The following is a 26,146-nucleotide window of genomic DNA, read 5'->3' as shown; positions in this document are numbered from 1 at the left end:
AATTTACAACCAAGAGATGCACCCCACCTGCAAGCCAGGACCTGTGAGCAGAGCGACCCAGCTGCCACCTCCTCCTCCTTTCCAAGGGTTAACTTCATTGCCAGCACTCGCTCTCATCCTTGACTCACATCCACCTACCAAATGAGATTTCAGGGCTTGGCAGAAAGGAAAGAAGTGGTGAATCCTTGCTACACAAAGGGATCCTTGCCTAAAGTCATCTCCACCTCGAAGGCATGCTACCCACAAAGTGGTGCAATGGCAGCTGAATTGAGCCAACAGTGTCACCACCTCAGCTGAGCTACTGGATGCTCTTTCCACATCTCAATGATGTTCACGATAATCACAAGCATCTCTTTCTGAGTTCATTGCTCCTTCCAGCATCTGCCACTGCCTTCTTCTGTTCCAGGCAGATTCTCCCAGTCAAAGCTCCACTGTACAGTCCAGGAACTCCTCTAACTCTGTAAACCAGGGCTCCCAAACACAGAGTCAACGAAGTAAAGAAAATCCTACCTACCAGTAACCTAGGAGAATCACTCTTTTATAGATCAGCAATATTGTTAAAATAAAACCTAAAAGAAATTCACCGTATTACTTCAGTTGCAAAACTGGAGCTAAAGAGATATTTCATAAAAATTTATGTAATTTTTCTCTATTAAGATTAAAGTTATAAATAGCTGTCATCTACTGTGAAAAAGATACAAATAAGAGAAGGCTCCCTAGTGGCTCAGACAGTCAAGAATCTGTCTGCAATGCAGGTGATCCACCCAGGTTCAATCCCTGGGTTAGGAAGATCCCCTGGAGAACAAAATGGCAATTCACTCCAGTATTCTTCCCTGGAGAATCCCATGAACAGAAAAGTCTGGCAGGCTACAGTCCACGGGGTCGCAAAGAGTTGGATACAACTGAGCGACTAACACTTTGACCTTCAAGAGAAGGCAAGGCCAAAAGCCAGCATAAGATAGAAAGAGGAAGTCAGAATGAGATTAATTACTAGCTACTGATTATTTTACTTACTCATGCCTTGTCTATTCAAAAGCAGCTTCCAAGAGCAAAAGGGTTCAGAAGCAAGACACTAAGTAAAAAAATTTCCTCCAGAGCCCAAGAAAAGAAGTTTCTCATAGGCACTAACATGTCTAGGTCTCAGACACAAGGTAGTATAAAAGAACCATTTTCAAAAACTAAAAACATTTCCTGATAACAGATCTCTTTCCAGTGCAAGTAGAAGAAAAATTCGATGAACATGAAGAGATCTAGGAGTGAATATTTTAATAAACATAGGCCCAACTCTCTCTGGTTCCTCATTCTCCTTGATGCGGAGTTACAAAAGTAATAAAATGCTAATACAGTAGCTCCTATCGTTTTGATAACCAAATTAAAAACCTGAAAATAGAACCAAATTAGGAGGAAAATTCTTTAGGCTATTTTTGAAACATCCTACATTTGCTTCAACCACAAGCAAAGCGCACGCAGTCACGGCATCTTACCCTGGCACGTTGGACTCTGGGAAGTAACTGTCAGCTGACTTTAGTTCCCAGGAGCAAAGGGGTCAAGCACTAGGGAGCCTTTAGTTGACTTTGAAATCTCACTGGTTCAAACTGGAACGGAAGTGGGGGCTACAGGAAAGCTGGTACAAAACTATTTTTATCTAGATCTAATACACCAAAGGCTACTTGCAAAACATTCTAGGAGTAGGATACAGCTGTTGCTTGGGAAAAAAATCAGGCAACTTAAACAATAAGATCTGATAACAAAATATAATTCACTCTCACATCCAAAAGCTAAACTTGGGAGCTGCTCCAGGCACCATCTAATTAACTGAAGCAGACAGGAAAAAAAAAAATCCTCAGAAATTATCTTTGTTTAAATACACTCTATTTTATTTTGTCTTAAAATAGTTTAACCTTTATGCTACAGACTTATTTCAAAAAACAGAAAATCTTATCTTGCACCAAAAAATATATATATAACACTCTGTTTTATTTTTTTTTCTCCAAAGACCATTAAATACTAAATGAAAACAGAAACTAAATAATGAACGTAAAGAAGAACCAAATTCTATTTTAAAAACTAGAGTTGCACATTTTAAAACATTAATTCCAAGCAATGATTTGTCGTCACTGCGTCAAGTCCACGCTCCAGCAACAGCAGATCCGTTAACCACCAAGTGCATTGGTTCCTAGCCATACAATGGCTAACATTTCATTTTCACGGTAAGAGGAGCAAAAGGCTCGAAAGACCTTTGTACTCTTTAAAAAACAAAACAGCAACAAAAAGTTATTTCCTAGTTATCCAGTGATTTTTTTTTTTTAAGATCACTATCCTTTAAAACTTGTTGAAAGAATAAGAAGTACGTAGTGTTTTAAATAAAATGAAAAATACAACAGCGTTGGACTAAAATACATGATTATTTTAAACAAACAGTGCACAATCTGAGGAGTCTGGTTAGGGCGCAGTCATTCTCATATATACATGGAAGTCGCATCATACACATACTGAAAAACAGGGATTGGGGGAGCTCTTTGCCTTTAAAAAAAACAACAACTTTAAACTCAAAGACAAAATTGTGCCCCCAGCTTTTTCAAGAACCTTGTGACACAGTATATGTAAAAAGCAGGCAACAAATTTGTTTTTAAATTACCTATGGTGCTAATTTGCTAAAAGTAACAACGAACAATTGACTAAATTAGCAAATTAGATGGTTCATACTCACAACTGGTAAAATGAAAGCAGAGTTTACAGGATGATCAGTTGCTATGAATAATGGAGTCCATTCAGTTTGGCCCCTTCCATCAAAATGAAGCAAGCAGCAATTACATCGCACAGGGCAATATGCAATAGCTAAGTTACCATTCTGTGGTTTCAAATTGAGGGAAGGGGGCCACTTAGCCATGTTCCTGCCAAAACCAATCTGTGACCAAAGTGTATCATTTTAGCAGAGATATTACTTTGAAGAGACTGTGAAGTATAAAGTGTTTATGTTACCAAATGCAAAAATGGTTAGAAAAGATCCCCTTTAAAGAAATTTTAAATGTCAGAATATTTACCACAGAATTTTATCATTAATAGCTTGCCAGAAACCACATCCCTACTCTCCTGGACCTGGCAATGAAAGAAGAGTTGAAACACAGTCTCTCTGTAGACAGTTAGAAGGTGGAAAAGTCTCAAACCAGTAGGGAGAAAAGCTGACTATTTCCACCATCTCTTCCCCTCCCTGCTTTCTGCATCTTAATTTTTGTTCTGGTGCACTAAGCCAGGCAGTCAGGGTGGTGGAAAAGGGACAGGTAAGGGCGAACTTTAACGCAATGCAAAAGCAAAAAGCCAGAAAAGAGCTTGGTTAAAACTCCACTCTCTGTTCCCAGCCCACAGTGCATACAACACACCGAAAGAATTCTCATTAAAGGGTGACTGTGAGGGACTAAAGAAAGTATGTCCTGGGAAATCACCTGCTCTATGGAAGTGAACAAAACACACTGCTAACGAAAGAACAGGTAATGCAAAAATGGTCTTTAAAATGGGGCTCTTGGGAATTCCCTGGCAGTCCAGTGGTTAGGACTCTGCGCTTTCACTGCTGAGGGCGTGGGTTTGATCCCTGGTTGGGGAACTAAGATCCCATAAGCCACCAGGTGTGGCAAAAAATTAAATTAAAAATGAAATAAAACGGGGCTCTGCCCTGATACTGGGGGAAAAATAAGCTGCAAAAACTTCAAGTCATATAACTCACTCTATCCTTTTCCCAATGATATTCCTGGAAAATACAGACCAGAAATTGTACATTTCTGCTTTGTCTAGCATTTTAATTCAAGTCAAAAACAATGTGTAACAGTAAAATCCAATAAATTAATCCTAAAGTAAAATGTGAAGGTCCAAGGATATACCAGTAGTGAATCTGCAGAAGGCCCTATTTTGCTCTGGCCTCTGGGTCTTTGGTTTTTGCCTGGAATTGTGGCCATGTATGAGGGGCTAAAACTGGAGGTTCACGATCTCTTCAAAAGCCTGATCTATTAAAAGTAGATACATAGGAAAATTAAAAGTTGATGAACAACAGAGGCCAGATCAAATGAGATGTTATCAGAAGAGAAGACATGCTTAAATATACTCCCATAGAAGGATACACAGACGAACTCAAACAGCAAGAAGAAGGGTGAAGGAATAAACGAGTCTTTACAAAACATAGAAGAAAAGGTCAGGCAGGTGGAGCCAGGCAGACTCTGACTCGTGTGCATGTGGGGGCTGTCTTGCTCAAAACAGCAGCCCCACAGCACCACCCCACACAGTGCCTCATGCAGAACAGGCACTTGGTAAACACGTGTCCACTGAATGGAAACTGAACACGGTCGTCCTCATGCTCTCACGGTGAGGAAGAGCCACCGAGACGCTCGGGAAGGGAGGCAAAGGGCTATAGCCACACTGTATGGTGAAAATGGAAACCAAAAAGAAAAAGCAAACAAAAACTGTGGAAAAACACAAAGTGAGGTCTTCTACGCCAATATTACTTCACTGTTCCCTGTGCACAGTATATAGTGTTCTAACTCTAGGTATTGCTTGTAAAATAATTCACTAGTAACTACAACGTTATAGGAAAAAAAGGTAGTAACTAATGCCATGAAACTCCAACACTGGCATTTCCTGAATTCCCTGAAGCTCCTACTACCCCTTATAATTCCTGTTAGATACTGCAAAATCTACAGTGCCATTAATGTGCTTTGTATCTGATTTTTATGATACATTTTGATCTTTCCACTTTTAAAAGGTAGAGGAGAAAAATACCCAAATACAGCATCAGGTCAACTTCAGCTCAAGCATTGAACAGTTGTTATGCATCCTTTTTGGAGAGACTAACTATGGAAAAAGGCATTGTCCTCTCAGATTTACAAGTGCCCGTAGCCTTAGAAGTCACACAACTTTCATATTACTAGCTATATACTTAGGCATAGTCTACCTAAGTAATAGGTTCTGTTTCTCCCATTGAACAAACCAGGGAGGGGGAAAGGGATCTCTCAATACGCTCTTCAGATGCTCAAACCTCATGGTGGGTATCTATCTGAAATGCCTCTGCCCTACAAGGAGATAGTTTCCAAAGGGTTATGAATTATTGCAACAAGGAGATCAACTAAGTCACCTAAGCAGTACTTATAAACACAAAGAGGGCATGTTAATTATTTGGGTTGTGGGAAGTCAGCCAGGAGCAAAGTTAGGAGAGAAGGCAGAAGACTTAAGCTAAAAGAAAAAGTTAACTTCTGTCTTCTATTTTTGAGGACAGGTTTTCAATGCACATGCCCTACTAGGTGCCAATAAGGACCTGACTAATATGTGTGCAAATGCCCTAAGACAGGAGTGCCAATGGGTGGGCTGACAGTGGTCAAGTCTACATATTAATTTTATTACACAGAAAAATAAATACAAGACTCAAAAACTGAAATCCATTTTACCTGGTAATTAAAATACCATTCTAAAAGGAGGGCAGAGTTTCCTAAGACTGCAAGTCACCAAGTAAAATGAAGTTGTCTAATAAACATCATCATTCTCATATTCCTACTGAGGGAAACAAGAAAAGAAATTCTTTTCTCTGTGATAAGTTATTTTCCTACGTGACTTCTTTTAATTTAAAAAAAAAAGGAGGGGGAAGGAGAGCAATTTTCCATGAGTTTTTGATTATACAAATGCCACAAACAGCTTCTGAGGCTGAAGCTATGACAATGAACTTCCATGTCACAAAGAGGAGGAGGAGGAAGTAGAGGGGAACAGTGCAGAGGACACACAGTGACACTGTATCACAGCAGGTATTTGCGTCTGCTGTCCTCATCCAACGTGAGGTCAACAACTTCTGCAGGTGAAGCCCAAGTCTGCTGAGGAGCCACAGCAGTCCATGACTGTGTTTGCCGGGCGCTAACATACTGTGTGCTGGAGCCATGCTTCCATGAAGAAACACTCTGAATCACACCTCCTCGAGGATGGACACACCTGCAATTGAGATGAAGAGCAAAAGCATGGTTAACCCTACCAGAGGAAGAAACAGAAGGCAATACGGCTTCACTGTATTAATACTTTTCCTAAGATAAGCCTACTACACAAGCTCATAAAACCCACAACCAATATCCTTCCCCCTTTTCCTCCTTCCCTATATGTCTGTCTGTCTGTCTGTCTCCCTGCCTCTCTCAGTGTAGCCTCAGTTCAGTTCAGTCGCTCAGTCGTGTCCGACTCTTTGCGACCCCATGAATCGTAGCACACCAGGCCTCCCTGTCCATCACCAACTCCCGGAGTTCACTCAGACTCATGTCCATCGAGTCAGTGATGCCATCCAGCCATCTCATCCTCTGTCGTCCCCTTCTCCTCCTGCCCCCAATTCCTCCCAGCATCAGAGTCTTTTCCAATGAGTCAACTCTTCGCATGAGGTGGCCAAAGTACTAGAGTTTCAGCTTTAGCATCAGTCCTTCCAACTAAGAAATGCCAAAAGCCTTGTCTCAGTCACAAGCTCCTGAGTTATATCTAGATCTAATACTGATAATGGACAAGATGTTGTTTCTCTGAATTCATTTAAGTCTCTGGAATCTTCAGGGTAGGGCAGCATATAAATCCCAAGCAAAATTAAGATGCCCAGTTAGTCTGAGCAAATGAAACAATAAGAAATATACGTGAAATCTGTTCTTAAAATAAGTTCCGTGCCATATTTGTTAATACTACTTCCAAAAACAGTTAACGGTAATACCCCTTTCACGGGTTAGACTTTTAGATGTCTATGTAAGTACTAGGTCATGAGTTAAAGAGGATTCCCTGGTGGCTCAGTGGTCAATCTGCCTGCCAGTGCAGGAGGCATGGGTTTGACCCCAGAGTTGGGAAGATCCCCTGGAGAAGGAAACGGCAACCCGCTACAGCATTCTTGCCTGGGAAACCCCAGAGACAGAGGAGCCTGGCAGGCTATAGTCCATGGGATTACAGAGAGTTAGATACAACTTAGCGACTAAACAACAAAAACGTGAATTAAAGATCAATTTTCCTCCTCTTGAAGGTGACAACAGAAAAGTCTGGCTAGTTCATCACAAACACTTACGTTTTAGTTCAGTGAAAATAACGAGGCTGAAGTACTTAGTTTAGATTCTCTAAAAGTGTTCTATAAGAGTGTCAGAACTACCAAGCTGACATATCTCGAAGTTCACCGACTGGGAGAGAATTGTTTCAGAAATATCTCCAGACTGAATTGCATATTCCAGTCAAATGATAGAACCATGAACCTCCAGGATGAGCCACGGAGTAAGTTTTGATTCAAATGGGAGGAAGGCAAGCAGCACAAGCTATCACTGCTCCTTACGCCGTCCCATCTCAACTGTAAGAACCATTATTACGCAACAGCCGTGAGAAGGGGCAAGCGGCATGATTCTAATCACACAAACTACTACAGTGGATCGCAAGCAGCTGTTCTGACAACCTGTATACAGTGAATGATGCTTAGTCACTTCAGAACTCTAATTTCTATTCCAAGCCACCTGCACCTCTAGGTTCAAAAGCAACATCAGAGTAACAACAGACAAAGTTTATTATAAGGAATTCATGGAGGCTGAGAGGTTCCCAGGTCTGCAGTCAGTAAGCTGGAGGCCCAGGAGAGCCAATGGTGTCGTTTCATCTGAGTCTGAAGGCGGAGAAGCAGGAGAACTGATGGTGTTTCAGTTTGAATTTGGCCTTCTCAGGTGGCTCAGTGGTAAAGAATGTGCCTGCCAATGTAGGACACACAGGAGATGTGGCTTCGATCTCTGGTTGGGTTAAGACCCCCTGGTCAAGGAAATAGCAACCCATTCCAGTATCCTTGCCAGGAGAATCCCACAGACACAGGAGACTGGTGGGCCATAGTTCATAAGGTCGCAGAGAGCTGGACATGACTGGGAGATTGAGGACGTATGCACAGACAAAGTTTAGCTACAGAACTGCCCCTGAGGATCCTTAAGATCACGGAAGGAGGCCCAGCTCCTACAAAGTCCAGCCTGAAAAGGACTCCCTTCCCAAGAGAGGTACCAAAAAACAGATCCCTTGGGGCCAAGTAGGGGTAGAATATGGACTTGTTCTAGTTATCAGAGGGCCATCATCTTTCCAGAAATGAGTCAAGCAGCTACTAATCCAGAGGCCACCATATTTTCAAAGAGTAGCTAGTGAAAAGCATTAAAATAAGACACACAAAAACCCACAGTCTGATCCAAATCTGTCCACTCTTTAAATACACTGAGATTAAATGATCAAGTAGTCATGGAAGAAAGTCAGTCAAAGGAGTCCATTCAACATTTTCAAGAAATGGTTCTGATGACTAATGACAACAGAATACCAAAATTATTACGTAGTTTCTCCACATTTGACACACCCAACAGACCCATGAAGTAGATGTGGAAGCTATTATCCATACTCTCACAGGGAAACTGAGGATTAAAGAGATTACATGACTTGTTCAGGGTCATACTGTTTGAAAGTGTAGGCAAGAGAACTTCAGGCCAAGTTGATTTCTGGTCCAATGTTTTCCACAACAGAATGTTGCCACTTAACAAAGGTGTGTATTAAACTGGGTAAGGTAAAATACAAAAGAGTCAGCAGGGTGCAAAGATAAGCCCAGACCAACAATTAAAAAACATAACGTTCTTCAACAGTTCAAATGCTCATTTATACAAGCAGTAATTGAAGTAAAAGCTGGCTGGAAACTTAGAAAAATCAGGGAATGAAGAGCTACCAAAAAGTCAATGTAATCTCTGACAGAACTGCAAGAAATAATTCTGAAATAAAAGCAGTATTCACTCCCAACTTTGCACTGCTCCTAAAACAATCACACAATGTAACATCAGGACATCAAGGAGTGGCTTTAAAAAGGACCTAATCCAATCTTCCCATTTTACAGAAGAGAAAACCAAGACCAAAAGACAACTTCCCAGAAAGTAAACCATGGAACCAGAACAAAATTAGGTCTCCTCTGGGGAGTTTATTTCCAACTAAATAACCATGTCTTTCCCAGACTGCACCTGAAGTATTATACACTATGGTTTATTTTAAGAAGACTGCTTAGCCGCCAGGAATGATACAATAAAAAGCAAAGCAGATTCTAGAAAGTGTCTAGAGTAGGAGAGTGAGAGGTTTAGAGAGGCTATTTATTAATGAGGAAAGGTTGAAGGACACATAATAAGGAGATAAGGCATTTCTTCAGCTAGATAAACTAAACCGCTTCTGTAGTTATGTCATAAATAGCTCCAGTTACTGGAAAACAAATTGGGCTACTTTAAGCAAAAAAGAAAATTTATTAGAAGTCACCTTTACTTGAGCACCTCAAAGAACCATCACTTCATGGCAAACAGAAGGGAAAAAAGTGGAACCAGTGACAGATGTTATTTTCTTTGGCTCCAAAATCACGGCGGACAGTGACTGTGGCCATGGAATTAAAAGACCCTTGTTTCTTGCAAGGAAAGCAATGACCAACCTAGACAGTGTATTAAAAAGTAGAGACATCAGTGCACCAACCATGGTGTGTCTAGTCAAAGCTATGGTTACTCCAGTAGTCATGGATGGATGTGAAGAGTTGGACCAGAAAGAAGCCTGAGCACTGAAGAACTGATGCTTCCAAATCACGGTGCTGGTGAAGTCTCAATCAAGTAAGTCAATCCTAAAGGAAATCAACCCTGAATTCACTGGAAGGGCTGAAGCTGAAGCTCCAACACTTTGGTCACCTGATGTGAAGAGCCAACTCATTGGAAAACACCCTGGTGCTGGGAAAGATTGAAGACAGAAGGAAAAGAGGGTGGCGGAGGATGTGATACTGGGGCAGCATCAGTGACTCAATGGACACGAATCTGAGCAAACTCTGGGAGGCAGTGAAGGACAGGGGAAACTGCTGTGCTGCAGTCCATGGGGTCGCAAACAGTTGGAAACGACTTAGTGACTGAACAGTAACAATCACCAATCCTCTTACTCTGTTTCTCTTCAAAATTTTAGATTCTCTGGAGAATGTGATGGTCCTTTCTTTGGTCAAAAACTTTTCTGTCTCCTATTAACTGCAACTGAAGGGCAGCTGCCAAAGAAGGGAGAATCACCATGGAAGGCAGCTCCTCTACGTACACAATCTTGAGAGCATAGTTAAGAACCAACAACTGTTTTCTAGAAGGCAAGTTTTGAATGGTCATTATTACACAAAACAGAATAATCTGTCTTTTAAACATTTAAGTAATTGCTGAGGCATCTGTCAGGAATTTGAATAAGATTCTGAATATAGGCGAACTATCCTGTTAGAAGTCAGGACAGTAGTTTCGGGGACAAGGAGGGGGACAGGGGAAGGTATAACTAAGAAGTGGCACAGGGGGACTCCTGCTTCTTGCTCTGAATGCTGGTGACTTGGGTGTCGCTACAAAAGCTAGAAGGCACACTTATAGCTTTTCTCTGTGTTACAAGCCAACAAAACATTCAAAACAATTTTTATGATTTAAGACCTCAACCACCTTAAATAAAATGGTAGCTAGGAGATGGATGAGGATAGAACAAGACTTTTAACACACTTTTTTAAGTACGGGGGGAAAAGGTCAAGCTGTATTTTATAAGATGGTACATTACAGAATAACTTAGATAAAAAGGAAAAAAAAAAACTCAGGAAGAAATGGGACTACAACAACTGTTATTAACCCCACAGACAGGCCCTATACAGGAGGCTCATGTGAGGCACCTCCCTGGTGGTCCAGAGGCTGGGACTCCACCCTCCAAATGAAGGGGCTCAGGTCTGATCTCTGGTCAGGGAACTAGATCCTGCATGCAGGAACTAAGCTCTGGTGCAGCCAAATAAATAAAAGTACATTTTTTAAAAAAGAAGGATGTGAGAAGCTCAAAATTTGGGAAGGTTAACTACCATAAAACAGTTCCATGTATTAGCACATATCCTTTCTCTATTATGAAAGATATGGGGTGGGAATATACTCATCTGTCTTACAATCAGTCCAATCAGATTCTAGTGCAGACACAAGCTTCTTCCTCACAAAGCATTTAATCTGCATATGACTGGCAACAGGTCTACAAAACGAGTCACATTTTGAGTCTTACAGCCAAGAAAAACTGCTTAGGCCTTACTTCCATTTCCCCCACCAATCCACTATTTATAAACAATAAGTTTTGATATAATAATTTCCTGCTCTTCATACACTAAAACCAATAAAGGAGAGACTTTGGAGTAGAAAGGAAGAAAAACACAGGAAGAGGGCAGGCTCTGATGATGATCAGCTGTTGATACAGTTAACTTACTATTCTAAGAAAACAACATTAAAAATTAATCATTTTTTGCTCTCATTTACAGATCCTGAAGGTGACCTCTTAGATAACATTCTTACTTATTTTTCTGAACTGAAGGTGGAATGAATCCTTGTAGCTTCAGGGAAATGCTCACCCACCCCCCTTGCTTTTTTAGGGTCAATGTTATCAAGTGGTTCTAAGATACAATCAGTCTTAAATGCAAAAGCCTTCCCACACTAATTCTTCTGCTGACAGGTCAATCAACATTAACCAACGACCACAGGACCATGTTTGTGAAAGGAGATAAGAGTCTGATTATTCATAAAAGCTTCAGAGAACAAGTACTAAGAGAACTGTTCCAACACAGTTTCATAACATGAAGACCCATGCTACATGCACTCATCTTCCTAGGGGAATTACCAATGAGGCTGGTAGAAGGAAAGAAGGAAAAAGGACAAAGGATAAAGAAAAATACTGGCAAGAGGGTCATAACTTAAAACTTATGGCAAAAGTAAGTGGGTGCAGAAGAACCAGAGATTTTAGGGAAGTTCCCACCTCACTAGCAAACAGCATCTTATAAAACTGGACTGTCCAAAAATAACACCTAGAAATGACATGTAAACAATGACGAGAGTTCATCACAGCAATCCAAGGCAGCCATAAAAGATGCATTCAAGTTAAGAAAGCATGCTTTCTAGCCTATAACTAGAAGACACATGTAAGCTAAGGGAATACGTCAAAATCTAAAATAAAAGAGCAGGGAAAGACGTTAGCATGCAAGAAAAGAAAAATGACTGTTTAATGGAAAAAAAAAAAAGACACGTCATAACCAGAATTACTGAATGCAAAGGTCAAAAAGCAATGTTTCTAACATGGAAAAATGGTATCCAATGCAAGTCAGAACAACCACAATCCCCAAAGAGAACAACTCATAAACGAAGTCTGAGTTTTTTAAAGCTCTCAGAAAGCCCACAAGGTAGAATACCAAAAGGAAAAACAAGAAAAGGTCAGCTAAATCCAAACAAAACATCTATACATGCAAAAAATCAAATTAGAACACAAAGATGGGGATCAAAACCTAAAACCTTCTTCCAAGTGATAACCCTGCCAGAAGCCCATCAATACTTCATAACTGCAACCCTAGACCTGTAAAAGAAACAAATTCCAGATGAGATACAGCCAGCTCAAGGGGCAATTTCAAAGCAACCAATAAGAAAGCCTCTCACCCGCCCCCATCCCCCAACCTGCTTCTCAGCTTTTTAACCTCAGTGTTTGAAAGACTACCAGGCTTCTTCTAAATAAAACTGCTGGACAATTTTTGAGAAAGGCACAACAGTCAGTGAGATTCTACTCATTCCTAGACCAAGGGCCAAAATAAGAGATCCCCTCATAATGATAAGAGTCCATTCAAAGTACTCCAACAGAATTTGTCAACTCTACCCACACTGAGATTTTAAGACAAAGCTGTTACTGCTAAGATATGATTTCCCCAGGATTCAAACTAAAAGATCAGAATTTAAAAAACAAAAACGTATCTTTATATTTCAGAGCCTGGTAAGAAAAAGTCCTCAAAAGTAATGTTATAGCATGTTATTTAAAATGTACCCAAAGTCATTTGGCTTAGTTAAGACTGAAATAAGTATGTTTGTTCATAGAGTAAAATGACAATCTGAATAACAGGCTGTAACAAGTTCAGAGAAGGGTGTACTAAAGATAATCTTTGAGTGTGTGTGTGTACTGAAGGTGAGAGAAACTCAGAATTTAAATCTACAAGTTTTAACAGAAATAATATAATTTCAACTACAGATAACAAAAATATTGGTAGGAAAATAAGCTGAAGATTTCATTACAAAAGGAAAGTTAAACAAAGAATCTGAAAAGGGTGTGCGTGCTCAGTCACTTCAGTCGTCTCTGACTCTGCGACCCTACAGACTGTAGCCCACCAGACTCCAGGGTTCTCCAGGCAAGAAATACTGGAGTGGGTTGTCATGCCCTCCTCCATGGGACCTTCCTGACCCAGGGATTGAACCTGTATCTCCTCCATTGCAGGCAGAGTCTTTACCGGTGAGTCACTGGGGAAATTCCTGAAAAGAAGAGTAGCATCTGTAACATTTCTAGGCACAAAGAAACAATAAAGAAGGGAGAACTGGCAGGAGTTATTAGAGAATTGGACCAAGTGATATGTCTCAGAATGAGCAAGAGCTCAAATAGACAACACAGGTCATGACCTAGTCTTTCCTACTTAAGTAGGAACACATGAGTAACACTGAATTAAAATTTGAAAAGTAAGTCAAGAGGAAGTTGGTAACTGGATAATGTGCTCCTGGCACAACAGAAGATAATTAACCTACATCAATCTATCAGTCAATAGGCAGAGTAAGTTTTATAGTACAGAGTTGGAAATGGAAAATATATTCTAGAAAGATCTTGACATGGGGCTTAAAGTCTAATAATGTCTTTTATATTTATACAGTGCTGAAATAAAATAATGACAAATGTATGCTAAGGGAAAAAACCTGGACTTCTATCTTCTTCATCTGATGAATAAGTGAGCTAGCTGGAAGGAAATACATGAGAAAATGAAAGAGAACATAACAGGAAAAAGTCTTTTACTAAGGAAGAGAACAAAGTATGAGGTAAGGAAAGGTTAAAGAATGAAAGTTCTTTCCCACCAGAATAGAGGGGAATAACCATTTAGAAAGACAAGAAAAAAGGAAGCAGCTATGCAGACATTTATGCCCTTGTATTTAGGGCATAAATACAGGATAGAAGGTAAAGTATTCTGATGGAGAATTAGCCACTTACGGGGAGATGGCTTGATAAATTACAATTTAACTCTACACCCTTAAAGCCCCAATTGTTTAACTAAAAAATCCTCTCAGAAAGTAAAATCTGTTCTCATTAGAGAAAGGATTCTTCAATTTACGTGCATGTGTATTTTGCCCCCACTTCTCCATTCCTAAATGCACCTTTTAAATAAGTCAACAGAAGAAATAAGTGCTGGTGAATGTTTTATTATCTTGCTAACCAAAGATCAAATCAGATCTAAAAATAAGGCAAGATACTATCTTGTATACCTACTTGAGGAAATCACAAAATCGTAACTCTTGTGGCACAGGAGAAAAATTGTTCACTACAGAGAATACAGATTTTTCCAAAAACGAGATTTTGTTTTGTATGTGTGTGTTAAATGTTTCTCAGGTGTATCTCTGACAGGGCTGCAACTAATTTTTAGGAGCATATCTTAAAGGAAGAGTCAGTAAATTTTTTCTGCAAAGAGCTAGACAATACATATCTTTGGCTCTGTGGACCCTAAGGTGTCTGAAGAAACTTCACAAATCTGCCACTGGAGTGTGAAATAGACAATACGTAAGTAAATAAGCATGGTCTGTTCAAACAAACCTTTATTTATGGATAAATAAATTATACTTGAATTTCATTTAATTTTTTCATATCAAAACATGTCTTGATCTTTTCTCCCAACCATTTGAAAACGTAGAAACGATTCTCAGCTTGAGGTCCATATGGAAAGACACAGCAGGCCACATCTGGCCCGTGGGCTCCAGCTTGCTCACTCTTATCTTAAAGAATGACAAACTTCACAAAATCATTTTTATTACTGCACACTAAGTCAATGTCCTACGGCTTTTTTAATTCCTAAGAAACAAGATACCCTAAATCACATGAACATCACCAGAAATATACTGTTAAGAACTGACTAAAGTAACTTGTAACTCTTCATGGAAGATAAGGGGAGGTGCTCTAAGAAGAGGTGTGATGTCAAATGTAGATTTTCCAATTATTTGTTCCCGATATATTTCAAGATAAACTGAAAGGCAAGAAAATATGGGTGAGAAGCGGGCAAGTATGGCAATACTTCTGCCGCAACTGAATAATCTGTTAAGCCATCTAGCCATTTGCTAAAAATAAGAGAAAAACATTAGTTCTGGTTCACATACATGTGTGGCCAAGATGCTTCTGATATAAGACAATCTGCAATACATTCTGAAGCCCATCAAGTGTCTATAATCAAAATGTATTTCTTTTTTTAAATTTTATTTTAATATTTTTTATTTTTTTTACTTTACAATACTGTATTGGTTTTGCCATACATCAACATGAATCCACCACGGGTGTACATAAGTTCCCACTCCTGAACCCCAAAATGTATTTCTTAAACTACAGGAAGCTGAGAAATAGCTCCTAACATTCATGCCAGCCATGCCGTGGCATGCCATACCATTTTCTTCTCTCCAATTAATTTCCTACCTTGCGTGTTCCTGAACCCCCACAATCTCCACTTCACTATCTGAAGAGGCAATATTAATTTCTTCATTGAGTGGTGCATTGCCAGCAGATGTTTTCTCACTTTCTAGGAATCCTGGATCCAAATGACCTGAGAGAGAAAGGGGAGAAAAAACTTAGCACTATATTTTGATTCCGTAAGAGCAGCAGAAACATCACACTGATGGATTTCTCCTCTCAGTTTAATCACTGAAACAGAGTGCCCTTATAAAAGCTTGCCTCCATGAAACTGTTACCTATGTCAAATAAAAAACAAAACAAAACAATACATACTGATTGTTAAAAGAATGTTCAAATAACATAGAAGTACCTAAGAGTAAGAATTCCAGTTCTCTTGCTTTCTACTGCCATTCCTTAGGAGAAAAAATTCTAGAGTATTCTGACAAGTGTGTGTATATAAATGTAGGTATGTATATACTGCAATAATACTCTATTTTGTGATGCTTTTTGCATTAAATTCTACTCTTTTAAATGACCTGTGGGTAGGTTTGTCTCCACTCAGGTCAAAGGAGTTCTCTACTGCTTATCATTTTAATATAACAAAATTCTAAACCAGACAAACTCAAGGGCACAAATGGAGTAAATAAAAGGATTATTAATATCATAGTTACACTGGGAAACCTTACAAAAGATTTAATAATTTTCTCTCAATTTTAAACAATTTTAACAATTTTCTCTCCAGGAATCCAGACTTGACAAAATCAAACCCAAAGGAATTCCCTGGGCAGTCCAGTGGTTAAGACTGCACTATCACTGCCGGTGGTGCAGGTTTGATTGATCTCTGGTGGGGGTGGGGGGTGGGGGAGTGGGGAACTGGACCCACAACAGCATCTAAAAGGGAAGACTAGAAGCAAATAGCAACTTTTGCCCTGAGAAACTGAAATATATAACCTGTATGTTGTTGACACTCCCCATTAGACAGAAAGCACCACACAATGCTTCACCCTGGAAAGCCCTGGAGCCTATAAGGACTTTCTCACAAAGATCTTCACAAAGCATCTATTTCATGGTGCAATAAAATGCATTTTCCAACACTATACATGAATTTAATAGAACTGACTCTCAATACAGGTTAATGGCACAGCACCAAAGTACACAGCTGTTTAAACAATTCTAAAAAGAGTTAAAATTCAGAGGGATTCCTCGGCACTCCTCTGGTTAGACAGGACTTCATGCTTCCAATGCAGGGGTTACAGGTTCAATACCTAGTCAGGAGAACTAAGATCCTACATGTCACAGCCAAAAAAAAACAAAACCAGAGACAAAGAGTTAAAAACCTATGTATTCAGTTCTTGAATATTCTGACTTAGAAGGATGAATTTCAGAATGTCTAAGAGTAAACATGGAGTAAACAGAGTTGTAACAGGTATAAATTTTCATTTACTCTTTAAAGATGTATTTTTATTTAAATATATTGTCATCTGATACAAAATTATTTCTATTAAAAAAAAAAAATCCAACAACTGTTGTTGTTATTCAGTCACTAAGTCGTGTCTCTTTGAGATCCCATGGACTGCAGCACACCAGGCTCCTCTGTCCTTCACCATCTCCCAGAGTTTGCTCAAATTCATGTCCATTGGGTTGATGATGCTATCTAACCATCTCATCCGCTGCCGCCCCCTTCTCCTTTTGCTTTCAATCTTTCCCACCATCAGGGTCTTTTCCAGGGAGCTGCCTCTGAGCATCAGATGGCCGAAGAACTGGAACGTCAGCATCAGTCCTTCCAATGAATATTCAGTTAATTTCCTTTGGGACTGACTCAACTCCTTGCAGTTCCAGGGACTCTCAAGTCTTCTCTAGCACCGTATTTCGAAAGCATCAATTCTCTGGTGCTCAACCTTCTTATGGCCCAACTCTCAAATCCATACCTGACTACTGGAAAAACCATAGGTTTGACTAGACAGATCTTTGTTGGCAAAGTAATGTCTCTGCTTTTTAACATGCTCTCTAGGTTTGTCATAGTTTCCTTCCAAGGAGCAAGTAGCTTTAAACTTCACAGCTGCAGTCACTGAACATGACTTTGGAGCCCAAGAAAATGAAATTTGTCACTACGCCCACTTTTTCCCTTTCTGTTTGCCATGAAGTGATGGGACTGGATGCCATGATCTTAGCCTTTTCTTTTTTTCATGCTGAGTTTTTGGCTAGTTTTTTCACTCTTCTCTTTCACCCTCATCAAGAGGATCTTTAGGTCAACTAAACCAATATAAATAAGATTTTATATATACAACTCTCTCTTCCCTTCTCACCTTACTCGTATCTATGCTTCAAGGTCAAGACAAACCTTGTACTTTCATACTCCTGCAAACTTGTAGTGTAATCCTTTTTGAAAATTTTGGACAGTCCCACAAGCATAAAAGACTTATAATTTATATACCCTCTGACCCTATAATCTCACCTCTGATAATTTAGCCTTACAGAAAACACTTTAAATAAGCAGAGTCATGATGTCAAATGATACTCACCAGATTGCTATGTAGAAACTTGGGAAAAATATAGGTATAACACACACAGAGTTACATATAACACTAAAACTATGCATGTGCTGGTTAAAAGCTATGAAAAGTAAATGATTGTGGGTCTTTTTTTTTACAATTCTTTAATATTATTATTTTACCTTTTTTTCTTCAATTGAAACTGATGCATATATGAGAAAACAGAAGGTTAAAGTCTTCTAGATACAACCAGTGACTGAAACTGCATTACAGTCTGCACAGGCTTGTTAGTGGGCTTCTCAGGTGGTGCTAGTGGTTAAGAATCTGCCCTGCCAATGCAGGAGATGGAAGAGACACAGATTTGATTCCTGGGTCAGAAAAGATACCCTGGAAGAGGAAATGGCACCCCACTCTAGTGTTCTTGCCGGGAGAATTCCATGGACAGAGGAGCCTGACGGGCTACAATCCATGGGGCTACAAAGAGTTGGACACAACTGAGTGTCTGAACACACGGCACATAGGCTTGTTAATCCTATCTATATTAAAGAACAGATAGGATTCTGTGTGGTATGGGCAGTGATGTTGAACTCAACAAGCATGCAAAGGTGACATCCACCAGACGGACCCAGTTTTGTTAAACCTAGGGCGGCTGCTTAAGTGGGATTCGGTAAACCGAGATTCTTGCTCTGACCCCAGTACTTTGTTTGCGGCAAAGCTTTTTGTCTCATTTCCACTTCAGTGCTGTAGTTAGACTGCCATCATGCACATAGTCCCAAACACACTGCTCGGGAGAAATACCAATTGACACTCTCCCTTTTCTCCCAAACTTCAGCTTTTCCACAGTCAGTATTTCAAGCAGACTTGCTGTGTGCAGCTCTAACAGTATACTTCATCTATTTATTTCTAAAGTAAGTTCTTATTTATGACATGCTATGCACTGTGCTTGGGTTTCCCAGGTGGCTCAGTGGTTAAGAATCCGCTTGCCAAGCAGAAGACATGGGTTCAATCCCTGGGTCAGGAAGATCCCTGGAGAAGGAAATGCCAACCCACTCCAGTATTACTGCTTGGAAACTCCCGTGAACAGAGAAGCCTGGCGGGCTACAGTCCGTAGGGTCACAAAACAGCTGGACACGACTAAGCAACTAAGCGACAGCAAATGCTCTGCGCTCAGCGCTAGGACTACTACAGGGAATAAACAAGGGAGGCAGAGCTGCCACCCTCAACCAGCTTACAGTATATTCACAGATACCAAGAACCAGTCCGTTGGCATTACGGTGTGAAAACTAGTCTGAGAGGGAGGCAAAGAATGCCCTCCATGCACAGAGAAAAGGACCATTTCCTAGACTGGAGAACAATCAAGGACACTGAGCTCGCAGGGAAGAGCAGGCCCAGGTGAAGGAAAGCAGCACAAGGAACACCATGTAGCCTTCAGGGTTGAAAATCACCCTTTAGGGTAAGATCTGGGGTAATGGTAGTAAAAAAAAAAAAAGTAATGAAAAATGAGCTGGTAAAGTCAGCAGAGGTCAGATCACGGGTAAGGAATCTGGACTTGACCTTGAAAACTAGGAAACCAATGAAGGATTTCGGCAGAGAAGTGACATGATCGGATTTTGAATTTAAAATTTTTTCAAGTATGGAAATAGAATGAGTAGCGGGACAAGAAATATTAGAGGCAAGGAAACCAGTTAGACTGCTATAGTTTCCAGGGTGAGAAACGGCTATGGCTGAACCAGGAAAGAAACAAAAGGAGGAACAGTCTGCATTTCTGTAGAACACACAGTGAGTAACCTTGGAAATTAGGCAAAGGAAAAACTGATGCCAAGGTTTCTGATGTAGGTAACTGGTGGCATTCAGTGCACCAATGGGCGTGTTGAGGGTGGCTGCTTAGGGCATGATGCTGCTGCCCAACAGGCAGTTGAAGTTACTACTGTTTTAAAGCTCAGGTCAGCAGTCTAAAGAGGAAATAATAGGTAAGTCCTCCCAATAGTGGAGGAGACAAAGTTCATCCAGAGGAATGAAGGGGGCCTAAAACAGAACCCTGACAAAAACCAGTAATTAAGGGATGGGCACAGGAAGAGGCGCTCACCAAGGTCAACCAAGAGACAGAAAGAAAACCTGAAGATATGAAGCCAGGGCACCATAAAGAGAGCACTTCTCGGAAGAAGTGCCTACAATGCCCAACAGAGAGACACAATAGGAGGAGGGATTAAGTATAGCCCAGTAGAACAGGTGATAAGATGACCATACACAACCCTGGCCTGGGGAACCTCAGAGGAATGATGGGACTGAAGCTACTGCAGCAAAGCAGGCTGAGGAAGAACAGAAGGGGAGAAGGAGCAGACACACTCGAAGACATCTGGCTATGGAGGAAACGGCAACAGACGGCACTAACAGGAATACGGGTTTGAGGGACAGGGATGTGTGCGTGCATGCAGTTATTTTTACCGGCCACATCTAGAAAACAGGCAGAGAGCAAACAGCTTTGATGGCAGAAAGCTGAGGTAATCTTGATCTGTAAAGAATGCAGAGGGCCATCTGCAGAGCACAGGTGTGAGTAGGATAGCAGAGTCAGTTTAGAGTAGGGTTAGAAAAGTGAGCTAGCCACTGTGAAGAAAGAATGATGCCTAAGGAAAGGAGGAAAGTGCTGGGCAGTACTGAGAGCCAAGGTGAGGCTACAAATCAGGAAGTTAATATGACCCTCAACTTTTCATCTGACTTTCTCCAGCATGGATAAAGGCTCTAAAGTGTGCATCCAGGGATCAGACTTGGCCAGCTGAGTACAAGAAAGTCAACTATGTAAGGAGCTGAGGATATCAGTAAAGGAGAGTTGAGCTGAACAAACTAGATAGAGGAAGAAAAATGCAACTAGGGGAGCTAAAAAAGGACTGTGTGATGGGTTCAATAAGGTAGAGGAATAGCATAGCAGGAAGTAACAGTCTAAGTATAGCTAAGCAAAAGGAGAGAGCATTAGGAAGAGATAAGAGGGAAAGCAATGGTTATGAGAAGTAAAATGTACTTCTACCCTCCCGGCCACTCACAAAATACAACCCTCTGGGGCTGCCCATCTGTCCGTCTTGTCCCGTGTGCATGTGTGGTAAGTGGCTTCAGTCGTGTCCGACTCTGCGACCCTATGGACTGTGACCCATCAGGCTCCTCTGCCCATGGATTCTCCAGGCAAGAAGACTGGAATGGGTCACTGTGCCCTTCCGCAGTCTTGTCCCCTACTCAACTGTCTTTCTCCTTTGCTCCAGCCACCTACTACTCACCTTCCTACAACTTTTCCACTGCCCTATGGAATGCCAGCTCTATGGAAAAGGGCACTGAACGTTCTCTTTGCCTCCTTGTGGAAACATGACTTTCTTGAAAATGCTGCCTCTCGCGCAGGCCTTTGATTCTGACACCTCAATGCAGCCATTTTCTTTATTGCTTGGTCTAAAAGTCAGTGTAAGACAAAACAAGGCCAAAGGGTGGGGTGGGGTCGGGTGACAGGATACAAACAAATTTCCTGGTGAGTGTTTACAACTCTAAACTAATGATGTGAGTATTCTGCCACATTTCCTCTCAGAGCCACTAACTAAAATGTGCCACACACCAAGCCTGTGGGGTGCCATGCTCTACAAGAGACCCCATGGCATTTTCCAGTAAGTCAGGAATGCATCCACTCCTCTATTTCAGAGCCAGGACGATCGGGCCTTTTCTCTCAATGTTACCCTCTTTGGAAAGTCGCACGTTCCTTTGGAAGCCCCTGCGCAGAGGTGAACCCTCTCTGGCCTTCGGGTCACCCCTACACGGCCCCAGCCAACACCCCTAGACCTCAAAGGAATCCAACAGCAGAGCAGGGCCTAAAGCACACACAGAAGTGAGTCAAAGATGCACGAGGTTCTTCAAATACTGTCAGTCGTAGTAATCTATTCCTATTCTAGAATAAGCTCTGCACGAAAAGCGTAAATATCACAGTTACCATATATTTGACTGAAAATAAAGCAGAAGATTTATATTCAGTTATTGTGGCAGCTGGGTGTCTGTGTAGTTCTTTGTGTGTGTAGCTTTTTGAAAAGATAACTTCTTTCATTTCATGAGAAAATTCTAAATTTCTGTCCTCCTACCTCCTACCTCTGACCTTTGCAACACATAAGTAAATCAGAAAGTAGACCAGAAAAGGTAGTAACTAAATTATCAGGGCAAATATTTCCTTTTTAAATCAGCTATCTAATGAGAACTAGTCGTAAGCCTATTTGCAGTATATAAAATTATTACACAGTGATGACAGTGGAATGTTAGGTATAAAAAAGGTTACTATCTTAAGTATTCATAGTTTCAAAAGAAGCAAATTATTACCTTGTGTTGAGCTTTTTCAACAAAAGTATTAAAAAACAACTTTAAAAAGTGGTAGAAAAGGAGATTAGAAACCTGAAATCTTACAGTCCACATGTAGCAGATAAACAAAATCTCCTTCACAAGACTTGATACGATAATTTTAAAGCGCTAACAACTGAAGCATGGTCATTCTGGTCTGGTTATAAAAAGCCCTGCTCTAAGAACAGGAAACCCAAGATTTTTTTTCTCTTCACTACAACTAAGCTTGTACTATGGACAAATCAAGATTACCAGCCCAATTTCAAGGATGGAGAGAATGTTCATAATCCACCTTCTTAAAAAGAAGGCTGATGGAAAAAATGAGATTTGCTTAGAATTTTTAATTTCTGAGGCAGGAGGACCTCTAAATTAGTTCAGTGTAATGACTGTACCAAGAGTACTTCAGACTAGCCTCTCTCGGCCTCATCTGCATTTACAGTGAGTGAGCCTTCAAGTCTTTCCAATGAACACTGAGAGTTATCTCCTTTACAATTGACTGCTTTGATCTCCTTGCAATCCAAGGGACTCCAGCACCACACAGTTCAAAAGCATCAATTCTTCAGCACTCAGCTTTCTTTATGGTCCAACTCTCACATCTGTACATAACTACTAGAAAAACTGTAGCTCTGACTACATGTACCTCTGTCAGCAAAGTGATGTCTCTGCTTTTTAATATGCTCTCTAGGTCTGTCATAGCTTTTTTTCCAAAGAGCAAATGTCTTTTAATTTCATGGCTGCAGTCACCATCCACAGTGATTCTGGAGCCCAAGAAAATAAAGTCTGTCACTGTTTCCACATTTTCCCCATCTATTTGCCATAAAGTGATGGGACCAGATGTATGATCTTAAGTTTTTTAAATGTTGCGTTTTAAGCCAGCTTTTTCACTCTTCTCTTTCACCCTCATCAAAAGGCTCTTTAGTTCCTCTTCGCTTTCTGCTGTTTGGGTGGTATCATCTGCATATATGAGGTTATTAATATTTCTCCCGACAATCTTGATTCCAGCTTATGCTTCATCCAGCCCAGCATTTCGCATGATGTACTCTGCGTAGAAGTTAAATATACAGGGTGACAATAATACAGCCTGGGCGTACTCCTTTCCCAATATGCAAAAGAAAATACCATGGGGGTCTGTTGAACAGTGATGTCCATGTCCTACGATTCACAAAAATCTACATGATTTATGGCCCAATACATACATGTGCTTTCATCCACTCCAGTATTCTTGCCTGAAGAGTCCTATGGACAGAGGAACCTGGAAGGCTAACAGTCCACAGGGTCGCAAAGAGTCAGACGTGACTGAGCAACCAGCGCAGTGTACAGAGACCCTCAACAGTCCAACTCAGTGCCTGGAGTTTATTCTATTGGGAGGGAGAGGAGGAAGATTATGATTAACCACTACAACAGTTATCTTAAACTCCAAACACAAGAATGGTGATCTAATTGATACTAATAGTCCAAGTCTCAAAACTATAAACTGGCAATGAAGCATAAATTCTATGAACATTTTGTTATGATACGGTAAGTATATTCAAATTCTCAAAACAAGTTCCGACTATGACAATTACATCAAGACTAGAAGGTATTCACTTCAGTTCAGTTCAGTCGCTCAGTCGTGTCCAACTCTTTGTGACCCCATGAATCGCAGCACGCCAGGCCTCCCTGTCCATCATCAACTCCCGGACTTCACTCAGATTCACGTCCATTGAGTCAGTGACGCCATCCAGCCATCTCATCCTTAGTTGTCCCCTTCTCCTCCTGCTCCTAATCCCTCCCAGCATCAGAGTTTTTTCCAATGAGTCAACTCTTTGCATGAGGTGGCCAAAGTACTGGAGTTTCAGCTTTAGCATCATTCCTTCCAAAGAAATCCCAGGGTTGATCTCCTTCAGAATGGACTGGTTGGATCTCCTTGCAGTCCAAGGGACTCTCAAGAGTCTTCTCCAACACCACCGTTGAAAAGCATCAATTCTTCGGTGCTCAGCCTTCTTCACAGTCCAACTCTCACATCCATACATGACCACAGGAAAAACCATAGCCTTGACTAGACGGACCTTAGTCGGCAAAGTAATGTCTCTGCTTTTGAATATGCTGTCTAGGTTGGTCATAACTTTTCTTCCAAGGAGTAGAGTAAGCCTCTTTTAATTTCATGGCTGCAGTCACCATCTGCAGTGATTTTGGAGCCCCCAAAAATAAAGCCTGACACTGTTTCCCCATCTATTTCCCATGAAGTGATGGGACCGGATGCTATGATCTTCATTTTCTGAATGTTGAGCTTTAAGCCAACTTTTTCACTTTCCTCAAGAGGCTTTCTAGTTCCTCTTCACTTTCTGCATATCTGAGGTTACTGATATTTCTCCCGGCAATTTTGATTCCATCTTGAATTTCTTCCAGTCCAGCGTTTCTCATGATGTACTCTGCATATAAGTTAAATAAGCAGGGTGACAATATACAGCCTTGATGCACTCCTTTTCCTGTTTGGAACCAGTCTGTTGTTCCGTGTCCAGTTCTAACTATTGCTTCCTGACCTGCCACCTGCCAATGCAGGAGACACAAGGGACTTGGGTTTAATCCCTGAGTTGGGAAGATTCCCTGGAGACAACAATGGCAACCCACTCCAGTTTTCTTGCCTGGAAAATTCCATGGACAGAGGAGCTGGGCGGGCTACACTCCACGAGGTTGCAAAGAGTTGGATATAACTGAGTACACACACACATACATTACTCACATACCTGCATGTCAGATTTAAAACTCACATACCTGCATGTCAGATTAAAAAAAAAAAGACTCTGAATGATCAATAAATGGCTTCATAAGAAAATACCATGGGGGTCTGTTGAACAGTGATGTCCACGTCCTATGATACACAAAAATCTACATGATTTATGGCCCAATACATACATGTGCTTTCTTGATACACTACATCCTAGAGAAATTATCACACATGTACCAAAAGACATGTACAGGAAATGCTAATGGTAGCATCATTTCAAATAGCACCATAAATGTTCAAGAAGAGAGTGGGTACGTCTGTTGTCATATATGCATATGCTGGAATACTAAACAGCAGTGAAAAGTGAATGGACTACAGCAGTACTTAATAAGAACAAACTTTACAACATGTTGAACTAAAAAAAAAGCAAGTGGCAAATGATTACCTTCTATGTAATACTACTTAGTATTTAAACATGCTTGTTTACAGATACAAAGCAAATGCAGTAAAACTATGAAGGAATACCAAATATTAAGTATCAATTTCAGGGGACTTCCCTGGTGGTCCAGTGGCTAAGACTCTGAGCTCCCAGTGCAAGGGGCCCCGGTTCGATCCCTGGTCAGGGAGCTAGATCCCACATGCTACAACTAAGACCCAGAGCAGCCAAATAAATAAATAAAATTTTTAAAAAAAATTAATTTCAAGGCAGTGCTGGAGTGGAGAGAGAAGAATAGAGGAACGAAGTCATGCATATTTGCCTCATCAAATACTTCTGTCATGTTTTATTTCTTAGAATTTAGAGCTAAGCACCAAAGGCTAATGTTGTTTTAAATGATCAAGCTAACAATTACCTGAACCTGAAAATGTGAAGCTTCCCCACCCCCACCAATGCTAATGACTTTAATGATATGGTAAGATGCCCAAATGCTGCACTATTAGGTTAATTCATATTAGACTGCTAAATTGGTTGTAGATCAGAAACTCAATTATTAACAATTCCAAAGAGTTCAACCTAATATTAAAATTCTCTATGAAAAGCAAAAAAAAACAAACAGTAACTGTTCATATTTTCCCTAACAATTCACAATAAAGTGGTCTACATCTACTGACCAGA

The 26,146-nt window shown here is 40.6% G+C and overlaps 1 protein-coding gene across 12 annotated transcripts in view; it reads right to left on the bottom strand.

The window, feature by feature from the left end:
- Positions 1 to 1,855: 1,855 nt before the first annotated feature.
- Positions 1,856 to 26,146, bottom strand: part of ARK2N (arkadia (RNF111) N-terminal like PKA signaling regulator 2N) — an 80,940-nt gene continuing 56,649 nt past the window's right edge. For 3 of the 12 annotated variants that reach the window (XM_069568460.1, XM_069568452.1, XM_069568459.1), the window contains 2 exons: positions 15,502 to 15,628; positions 1,856 to 5,961 (listed from right to left, as the gene is read on the bottom strand). In XM_069568460.1, the coding sequence (XP_069424561.1) occupies positions 5,772 to 5,961; positions 15,502 to 15,628 (317 nt within the window). In that variant the 3' untranslated portion in view covers positions 1,856 to 5,771. Of the gene's footprint in view, positions 5,962 to 9,931; positions 12,379 to 12,413; positions 13,317 to 14,618; positions 15,062 to 15,271; positions 15,629 to 26,146 lie in introns of those variants that run through there. The other 9 variants (XM_069568451.1, XM_069568450.1, XM_069568455.1 and 6 more) reach the window with 7 other exon arrangements.

Source organism: Ovis canadensis, chromosome 23, assembly GCF_042477335.2.
Source record: "Ovis canadensis isolate MfBH-ARS-UI-01 breed Bighorn chromosome 23, ARS-UI_OviCan_v2, whole genome shotgun sequence".
Taxonomy (NCBI): Eukaryota; Metazoa; Chordata; class Mammalia; order Artiodactyla; family Bovidae; genus Ovis; species Ovis canadensis.
This window is presented reverse-complemented; position numbering and strand designations above follow the sequence as displayed.